Consider the following 10,201-nt stretch of genomic DNA (forward strand, 5'->3'; position numbering starts at 1 on the left):
GGTGGAACCCTCCAACGGCTCCTTGTTCTTCTCAGGATAAAGTCCAAGCTCTGTAATATGGTTCAAAGGTCCTGCACGGTCTGGCCCCTCCCCACCCCACTGGCCTCTCTGGGCACCTCACTCACTCGCCCTGTGCTGAATTTCTTGCAGCTCCCCAAAGGCTGCCCTCTCCGGAGCCTCCAACCCTCGGTACTTGCAGTCCCCTCAATCTAACTCTTGCTCCCCCATTTCTCTCCCCCTGGCCGATGCCTATTTATCTGACCTTATTACATCTCACCGTAGACTTCACGAACTCTGATATGCCTTTCCTGATCTTCCCAAGATTATGGTAGGGCCCTTCGCACAGTCTCCCCATCCTCCTGCCCCAGAGTTCACTGCATCACAGCAATTACCACAAGGCAATGTAATGACCTATTTGTCTTCCCAACTAGGTCACGGCCGCCCTGAGATAATGAGCTGTATCTTATTTCTCTTTGTATTCTCTGCATTTATTGAGAGCAAGGACTCAATAAATGTCCCCTGCATGCATGAATGAATAAATGAATAAATCAAAGCATACGGTTGGGCCAGAGAAAGCACTGTGACCATACTTTGCAAACATCAGCTCTGTTAAATGGCTATGTACGAGGGAAGGTGAAATCAAAGTAAGTGATATTCAGACAATTCGGAAAAATCGACTGCATATGGCAACCTCAGGCACAAAGTCTCACTGAATTGAAAAGAGCCCTCTCAAGTAGCTCTTCCTTTCTAACAATAAGAAGGGAACCAAGGGATACGGGATTAAAATTGGGAAGAAAGAAAACATCACCTGAGGAGAGAATTCCCTCTTTAAATGGGAAAAGGTATATGTATCTTCTGTTTCCCTTTTAACTGCAGATTGAGAGATTGCTTAAGTAACAAAAATAAATGATGTGTTAATCCTAATCTTGAATGGCCTCCTACAGAGGGTGGACTGTCTGTCACAGCTAGAGCACCTCTTCTTTTCTGGTGGGTGTGGGAATACTTGTTGAGAACAGCTACTTTGCTCAATGTTAAGAAAGGTCTGGGTGACTTAGAGGCTGGGGCGCCAGTGGGGGAGGCTGACAAGGTGGGGGGAGGTGGAGCAAGTTGGGGGAAATGGAGCCTGCCCTGTCTCACTGAGGCTCCCTGAAATGGGTGATGATGGGTAAAGAACCCCAAGGAAGCCCTGGGGACAGGGTACTTGGGAACCCCAGCATGCCCAGTGGCGGTTTATGAACTTGCCTGATGTGTGATGAAAGACTGCACATGCCTTCAAAATCTTTAGTGACATCTACTTTGCTTAATAACACTTTTAGGACAAATGGGTTCCTTCTGGAGAACTCAGTGGGGTGGAGAGTGCTGTGTATCCCTGGCACAGGGTCAGGACACAGTCATTCCACAGGGTCGTCTGCATTACTCTTATATGCCCAGAAAATGTTTGAAAGATGCATGTTGTTTAAAATGCCCATGTATGAAGCAGCGGACTAGGTGTTTGTGTGTGAAATCCTTTTCTTAATAAGAAACTATTGGCTCTTGTTGAAACAGTCCTCTGGGATTGCAGAAGAATTGGTCACCTGGTCTTGCTATGTAATGATCATTTCAGCCTTTCAGCCATTCATCCAGAAACCTTCATTGGGTACTTACTGTGTTGCAGGCTCTCTGCTGGACTCTAGAGATAGTGACTAACCAGCCAGAACCAGTCTCTGGACACAGCATAGACTGGCATAGAGCCTTCTGGACCTAAACCATACCCTCAGAATCAGAAAATCTTACTGAACACCACTGCATGTATGTACTGCTGCATCAGAGGGTTTACCCCTGGAACAGATGGAGACCATTCTGAATTGTTCTGAATATGTTTATATTTAAATATGTCTCAGATAATAAAATAGAAAGAATGCTTCATGTGGTGTGAGAGCGGGAACAAAGCCTTTCTAAAGTGTTGCCCCGGGGACTGTGGATTTCAGGCAGGGACTCTCTGGGACTGTTTCATCATCATTTCTTTTTTCCTAGCTGCCCGGGGCTGTACTTTCTTTGGTAAGACTCTGCCTCTATGCCCTGAGTTGGGGCCTCTCCTCTTAGGGGCTGCTGGAGGGGTGCTTCTCTTGAGTTGGAAATTAACCTGGAAAAAAGAAAAAGAAGCTAGGAGAGCACAGGAATCAGTTTTCCATTTCCTAGGATTGAAATTGTCGGAAGACCAGTTTGGACCTTGTTTTACCATGGTTCCGGGTTCTGAGGGCAAGGGACCAAGGAGAATATCACAGCAACCACCCAGAGCAGCATTGGTGGTGTCATACAGGCTTGGCTAAGATTCCCCTCAAAGTGGCACATAATCACTGGTGATACATAGGGTATACCGACATGAACTTAATGTACATTTATTTATTTGTAATAGAAAAAATTATATCTACACCTCAAACCGTGATTTTACCGATACTGTTGTTCAGCACAAGAACTAAGATTGATGGTGCCACAATAATCCCCTTTATGCTGACTCTGTGAATCATAGGCGTTGTGCTCAGAAATGCCAAAGAATGCCTCAGACCTTCAGAATTAAACTTTCTGTCATAATTGTTTGGAAATAGAGATAGTAGAGATGATACAGATTGTTAGTATGGATTCTTAAATTCCCAGTGTCCATGTGCATTAATGTACTGTTTCCAGCAGTACATTGAAACTTCCCCTCTGACCACGCACACAGAGGTAAAGACGCTTCTGGCTGACAAGTGTGGGATGTGCTGGCTGTGCAGAAGCCATAGAGCTGTCCCAGGAAGGAAAAGGCGAGGGTGTGGCAGTGTTCTAACCGCACTCCCCAGAGGCATCCTTGGCTTTCAGGCCCTGGGAACAGTGTGAGCTGCTGAAGCCAGAGGGGAGTTAGAAAACATGTGACAGACAGACCCCTTCACGGGGTTATTTCTTGCCCCTTTCACAACAAACCATAGCCAGCTTTTCTGCTAGCTCTCCCAAAGCGGGAGAAATCAGAGCCAATTGCACTGTATCAGTACTATTTCCTATATAGTAACATAAGGATCGAGGAAACGAAAGAAATAGAGAGAGAGAGAGAGAGAGAGAGAGAGAGAGAGAGAGAGAGAGACAACAAAATGAGGGGGCGACAGAGGAAATTAAAGGAGCGGGACATCTGGAAGGCAGTGGGGAAAGCCAAGGGCATGTTGTTTAAAATGCCCATGTATGAAGCAGCGGACTAGGTGTTTGTGTGTGAAATCCTTTTCTTAATAAGAAACTATTGGCTCTTGTTGAAACAGTCCTCTGGGATTGCAGAAGAATTGGTCACCTGGTCTTGCTATGTAATGATCATTTCAGCCTTTCAGCCATTCATCCAGAAACCTTCATTGGGTACTTACTGTGTTGCAGGCTCTCTGCTGGACTCTAGAGATAGTGACTAACCAGCCAGAACCAGTCTCTGGACACAGCATAGACTGGCATAGAGCCTTCTGGACCTAAACCATACCCTCAGAATCAGAAAATCTTACTGAACACCACTGCATGTATGTACTGCTGCATCAGAGGGTTTACCCCTGGAACAGATGGAGACCATTCTGAATTGTTCTGAATATGTTTATATTTAAATATGTCTCAGATAATAAAATAGAAAGAATGCTTCATGTGGTGTGAGAGCGGGAACAAAGCCTTTCTAAAGTGTTGCCCCGGGGACTGTGGATTTCAGGCAGGGACTCTCTGGGACTGTTTCATCATCATTTCTTTTTTCCTAGCTGCCCGGGGCTGTACTTTCTTTGGTAAGACTCTGCCTCTATGCCCTGAGTTGGGGCCTCTCCTCTTAGGGGCTGCTGGAGGGGTGCTTCTCTTGAGTTGGAAATTAACCTGGAAAAAAGAAAAAGAAGCTAGGAGAGCACAGGAATCAGTTTTCCATTTCCTAGGATTGAAATTGTCGGAAGACCAGTTTGGACCTTGTTTTACCATGGTTCCGGGTTCTGAGGGCAAGGGACCAAGGAGAATATCACAGCAACCACCCAGAGCAGCATTGGTGGTGTCATACAGGCTTGGCTAAGATTCCCCTCAAAGTGGCACATAATCACTGGTGATACATAGGGTATACCGACATGAACTTAATGTACATTTATTTATTTGTAATAGAAAAAATTATATCTACACCTCAAACCGTGATTTTACCGATACTGTTGTTCAGCACAAGAACTAAGATTGATGGTGCCACAATAATCCCCTTTATGCTGACTCTGTGAATCATAGGCGTTGTGCTCAGAAATGCCAAAGAATGCCTCAGACCTTCAGAATTAAACTTTCTGTCATAATTGTTTGGAAATAGAGATAGTAGAGATGATACAGATTGTTAGTATGGATTCTTAAATTCCCAGTGTCCATGTGCATTAATGTACTGTTTCCAGCAGTACATTGAAACTTCCCCTCTGACCACGCACACAGAGGTAAAGACGCTTCTGGCTGACAAGTGTGGGATGTGCTGGCTGTGCAGAAGCCATAGAGCTGTCCCAGGAAGGAAAAGGCGAGGGTGTGGCAGTGTTCTAACCGCACTCCCCAGAGGCATCCTTGGCTTTCAGGCCCTGGGAACAGTGTGAGCTGCTGAAGCCAGAGGGGAGTTAGAAAACATGTGACAGACAGACCCCTTCACGGGGTTATTTCTTGCCCCTTTCACAACAAACCATAGCCAGCTTTTCTGCTAGCTCTCCCAAAGCGGGAGAAATCAGAGCCAATTGCACTGTATCAGTACTATTTCCTATATAGTAACATAAGGATCGAGGAAACGAAAGAAATGAGAGAGAGAGAGAGAGAGAGAGAGAGAGACAACAAAATGAGGGGGCGACAGAGGAAATTAAAGGAGCGGGACATCTGGAAGGCAGTGGGGAAAGCCAAGGAGAAAACTCTGGACTCTTGGAGATACTTTAAAGAGTTTTAATTGCAGCATGAAAACCCTCTAGTAAATGATCTTTTTTCTTTTCTCTTCCCTCAACCAAATGGATCTCTGCTCTAGAATGGGAAAAGACTCAGCTGGGATCAATAAATGTATTCTTAGTTGTGACTGTATCTGAGAATTGTATCCAAAAGACAGACTTCCCCCCCTCTGAGTTATATTTGATACAATGATGGGTTATGTTAATTAATTTAAAGGCTATGTGATAAAGGAGATGAGATCTTTTGAAGCAGAATTTGTTACTTAAGAGGATTTGTCCTTGTTTGAATTTGCAATTGAATAGACTTGCATGTAGTGCAAGACTTCTGTAAGCAGCTGCGTAAGAGTCATTTGATTTTAGGGTAGATGAGGAGCAGGCGGATAACAAGAGAAAAGGGAAAGAGGGTGCACTGGTAGGGAAATTGGGATCAGGTAACAGGCTTCCAGGGAAGAGTTACTCGTTGCTTCCTGCATCTGCAAGTAGAAGTCATTTATAGTCTGCAGGAAATGGGAGTGGAGGGGAAAGGGGGAACTGTCTAGAAATTTCAGAGGAATTTTCAAAGGATTTAAGGAGCTCTTGACCTTGATCCTTGTGTTAAAATAAGCGGCTATGAACACAGGTTGTGAGCTTAGCTCGAGGCCCTGTAACAGACTGGCTAAGAAGGCAGTCCTGAAAGCCCCACAGAGGCGGGAATCATGGCTCCCACTTACTCACTGTGTGGTATTGGACAAGTTACTTATGTTCTCTAAGCTTCACTTTCCTCAGCCACAAATGGGGATATGTAGATCTACCTTACAGGGTTGTTATGAAGGTTAAATGAGATAATTCCGGAAAGCTCTCAGATAATGTCTGACACATAGTGGCTGTTCAATGAATACTACCTCTAACTATTTGAATAGGCGAGATACTTGACTGCACTGAGTTAACAGGGAAAGGGGAGGGAGGGTCTGCTAAGCTCTTGGGATGTATACAGAAGGAACAGGACAGACTGAAGAGGGAAGACCTGACATGAGAAAAAGGTCCACAGATGCTCATTAACCAGGATGGCATCATTACCTTTTCCTCGTTTGAGAAACCAGAGGATTAGTGTCCATGATCTTTGAGCCTCTTTGCCTCTGAGATCACGATCTAATACTACCAAAGCTAAAAAGGTCCAGGCTGTAGATCAAAACAGTTCTTTGCTTCTCATCCTATCTATAAAAGAAAGCCTTTTGGAGAGTTGACTATTGGAGAGCAGCTGGCTCTTTGCTGAGGTGAGTGGAAAGCAAGGCTGCCCGGGCACATGGGCACCAGAAGGGGGCAGAGTGCCATCTGGTGGTAGTCCTTGCTGACGGCGCAGAAGAACGTAAGCCTGTGTATCTGGGCAAGGTCTCTGGGATTTACGAACTAACATTTGTTGAGCACTTTCTACGTGTAAGTCGCTGTACTAAAGGCTTTACATGCACTTTCTCATTTCAACCTCTTGTGAAGGAGGCACTATTATTACCAATTTACAGTGGAAGAAACAGAGAATGAGAGCCATCAGGTAGCTTGTCCAAGATCTGTGGACAAATGAGCTGGATTTAGAATCAGGTAGTGTTTTAATCATTATGCTATGTTAAACAGAAGGAAAAGGAAAAACCAGAAGGAAGTGGGTAAGGATGTAATAGGAGAATGACAGAAGAAAAATTAGCATATGAGAGCAATGAATTTTTTTTAAGATGGTGAAAGAGGGAAGTTTGGCAAAGATTAGAACTATACAATCGATTATTTGTTACTCTGTATAAGTGATCTTTACAGTGCTCTGTAAAGGTCAGCCTAACTCACCAGTTTGGGTTCCCCAGGACCCACGGTCACACTCACTGTCTCTGGGTCAAACCTGGGTGCTGTGGCAGTGACAGTGTAGGTACCTGGAAGCAGCAGCCGGAAGTAATCTCCATGGTCACCTAAAAGTCACAAGGATATAACTCAGCCTGCTGATGAGAAATCTGCCCCAGGTGAGGCCTTGATATGAAAAAATGATCTGAAGGTTTTAGCAGACCACAAGCTTGATTTTTCTTAATAGCATGATGAAACTGGTAAAGATCTAAAACAATCATAGGTTGTCATAACGTTGTAAGAGCATGGGCCTCAGCTCCTGGGAAGCAGAAGTTTCACTGTGCTCTGCACTGAGAGTACTGTGTTTAATTTTAGACCCTGTATTTTAACACAAACTCATGTCTAGTAAAGGATTACTAGGAGAAAGGCTGAAAGATTTATGAATGTTTTGCCTGGTAAAGAGACTAACATGAAATCTCCGTTTCAATGTTTGAAAAGTAATTGTGAAGAAATGACATCTACTTAAAGAAATAATGAGGATGGAAGCAAAAACTTTTTGGACAAAATATGAGCTACCAGAAAAGAAATGGATTGCTTTATGTTGTGCAGTGCACAACCCGCACCAATGGACATGGTCTGGACAACCAGCTGTCAGCGGTGTTGTATGTGTGTAATCTTGTATTGAGTTGGGGTGCTCCACTAAAGATCTGAGTTTGAGAACTGTATTTCTAATATTTCTTCCACCACCATCAAAAGGGGAAAATAAAATTGAAAAAAAAGCCTGTATCTCATGGCAGGGATGTAGCATTTTGGCTAATAACTTTATATCTCTTAAGAATAAATTATGACTGTGCCTTTAAAATTTCTTTTAATTGTACAGCAATGAATAATTGAAATACATGCAATCAAGAATGAGACAGGGGCTTCCCTGGTGGCGCAGTGGTTGAGAGTCCGCCTGCCAATGCAGGGGACATGGGTTCGTGTCCTGGTCTGGGAAGATCCCACATGCCGCGGAGCGGCTGGGCCCGTGAGCCATGGCCACTGAGCCTGCGCATCTGGAGACTGTGCTCCGCAATGGAAGAGGCCACAACAGTGAGAGGCCCGCGTACCGAAAAAAAAAAAAAAAAAAAAGAATGAGACAGACAATAAATAATGAGGAAGTCTCTTCTCTGCCCCCTATTAAATGTAATTTATTTTAAAATTCTTTAGCAAAAGCAGTGTGGTTTTTTTTTTTTTTTGATTTTGTTTTGTTTTGCTTCTTTGTGGTACGCGTGCCTCTCACTGTTGTGGCCTCTCCCATTGCGGAGCACAGGCTCCGGAAGCACAGGCCCAGCGGCCATGGCTCATGGGCCTAGCCGCTCTGCGGCATGTGGGATCTTCCCAGACCGGGGCACGAACCCGTGTCCCCTGCATCGGCCGGAGGACCCACAACTACTGCGCCACCAGGGAAGCCCAAGCAGTGTGTTTTAATGCATATGTTGGATACTTTGTTATACCCTGGGGGCTGTCATTTTCTTTAATTAGGGGCTCACACCCAGGAATGGTTAGCTAGCATTGTACCGAAAGGCCCAGTTCCAGATGCAGCTGTTAAAGGGCTTCAGCTATCTTTATCTCTTAGCAACACTAGATGCTTTGCTAAGTAGCATAATGAATGCTAGCAATGAGTTTTTCCTGTTACTGAAATGAGTAATTTGTCAATTTAGCATAATGGGTGTTGGAAGTGGACTCTTATTGGTGAAACTGGTGATATTCAATGTATGTTGATTGGCTAGAATGAGACATTCCCCACCCTTGCATGAATAGGGTATAAGAATCTATGGGGGGTCAGAGGGCAGAGAGCAGAAGCAAGAAGAACTACAATCCTGCAGACTGTGGAACAAAAACCACATTCACAGAAAGACAGATTAAAGAACAAACAAACAGAGATGAACAGTACAATATTGAAATGAAAACTACACTAGAAGGAATCAGTAGCAGAATAACTGAGGCAGAAGAACGGATAAGTGACCTGGAAGACAGAATGGTGGAATTCACTGCCGTGGAACAGAATAAAGAAAAAAGAATGAAAATAAATGAAGACAGCCTAAGAGACCTCTGGGACAACATTAAACGCAACAACATTTGCATTATAGGGGTCCCAGAAAGAGAAGAGAGAGAGAAAGGACCTGAGAAAATATTTGAAGAGATTATAGTCGAAAACTTCCCTAACTTGGGAAATGAAATAGCCACCCAAATCTAGGAAGCTCAGAGAGTCCCATACAGGATAAACCCAAGGAGAAACATGCTGAGACACATAGTTATCAAACTGGCAAAAATTAAAGACAAAGAAAAATTATTGAAAGCAACAAGGGAAAAACGACAAATAACATAAAAGGGAATTCCCATAAGGTTAACAGCTGATTTCTCAGCAAGCAGAAACTCTACAAGCTAGAAGGGAGTGGCATGATATATTTAAAGTGATGAAAGGGAAGAACCTACACCAAGATTACTCTACCTGGCAAGGATCTCATTCAGATTCGATGGAGAAATCAAAAGCTTTACAGACAAGCAAAAGCTAAGAGAATTCAGCACCTCCAAACCAGCTCTACAACAAATGCTAAAGGAACTTCTCTAAGTGGGAAACACAAAAGAATAAAAGGACCTACAAACAAAAAACCCAAAACAATTAAGAAAATGGTAATAGGGACATACATATCGATAATTACCTCAAATGTGAATGGATTAAGTGCTCCAACCAAAAGACACACACTTGCTGAATGGATACAAAGACAAGACCCATATATATGCTGTCTACAAGAGACCCACTTCAGACGTAGTGACACATAAAGACTGAAAGTGAGGGGATGGAAAAAGATATTCCATGAAAATGGAAATCAAAAGAAAGCTGGAGTAGCAATACTCATATCAGATAAAATAGACTTTAAAATAAAGAATGTTACAAGAGACAAGGAAGGACACTACATAATGATCAAGGGATCAATCCAAGAAGAAGATATAACAATTATAAATATATATGCACCCAACATAGGAGCACCTCAATACATAAGGCAAATGCTTGACAACTATTAAAGAGGAAATCGACAGTAACACAATAATAGTGGGGGACTATAACACCTCACTTACACCAATGGACAGATCATCAAAACAGAAAATTAATAAGGAAACACAAGATTTAAATGACACAATACACCAGATAGATTTAATTGATATTTTTAGGACACCCCATCTGAAAATAACACAATACACTTTCTTCTCAAGTGCACACAGAACATTAGCCAGGATTGATCATATCTTGGGTCACAAATCAAGCCTCAGTAAATTTAAGAAAATTGCAATCATATCAAGCATCTTTTCTGACCACAACACTATAAGATTAGAAATCAATTACAGGGAAAAAAATGTAAAAAACACAGACACATGGAGGCTAAACAATACGTTACTAAATAACCAAGAGATCAATGAAGAAATCAAAGAGGAAATCAAAAAATACCTAGAGACAA

The 10,201-nt window shown here is 43.1% G+C and overlaps 1 protein-coding gene across 4 annotated transcripts in view; it reads right to left on the reverse strand.

Annotated features, from left to right (window-relative positions):
• Positions 1-3,562: 3,562 nt before the first annotated feature.
• The window catches only part of CPN1 (carboxypeptidase N subunit 1), a 59,149-nt gene continuing 52,510 nt past the window's right edge, over positions 3,563-10,201 (reverse strand). For all 4 annotated transcript variants that reach the window (XM_028481643.2, XM_007108785.2, XM_055080809.1 and 1 more), the window contains 2 exons: positions 6,711-6,829; positions 3,563-3,840 (listed from right to left, as the gene is read on the reverse strand). In XM_028481643.2, coding sequence (XP_028337444.1) covers positions 3,682-3,840; positions 6,711-6,829 — 278 coding nt within the window. In that variant the 3' untranslated portion in view covers positions 3,563-3,681. The remainder of the gene's footprint in view (positions 3,841-6,710; positions 6,830-10,201) is intronic.

The sequence above is a fragment of the Physeter macrocephalus genome, chromosome 20 (assembly GCF_002837175.3).
Source record: "Physeter macrocephalus isolate SW-GA chromosome 20, ASM283717v5, whole genome shotgun sequence".
Taxonomy (NCBI): Eukaryota; Metazoa; Chordata; class Mammalia; order Artiodactyla; family Physeteridae; genus Physeter; species Physeter macrocephalus.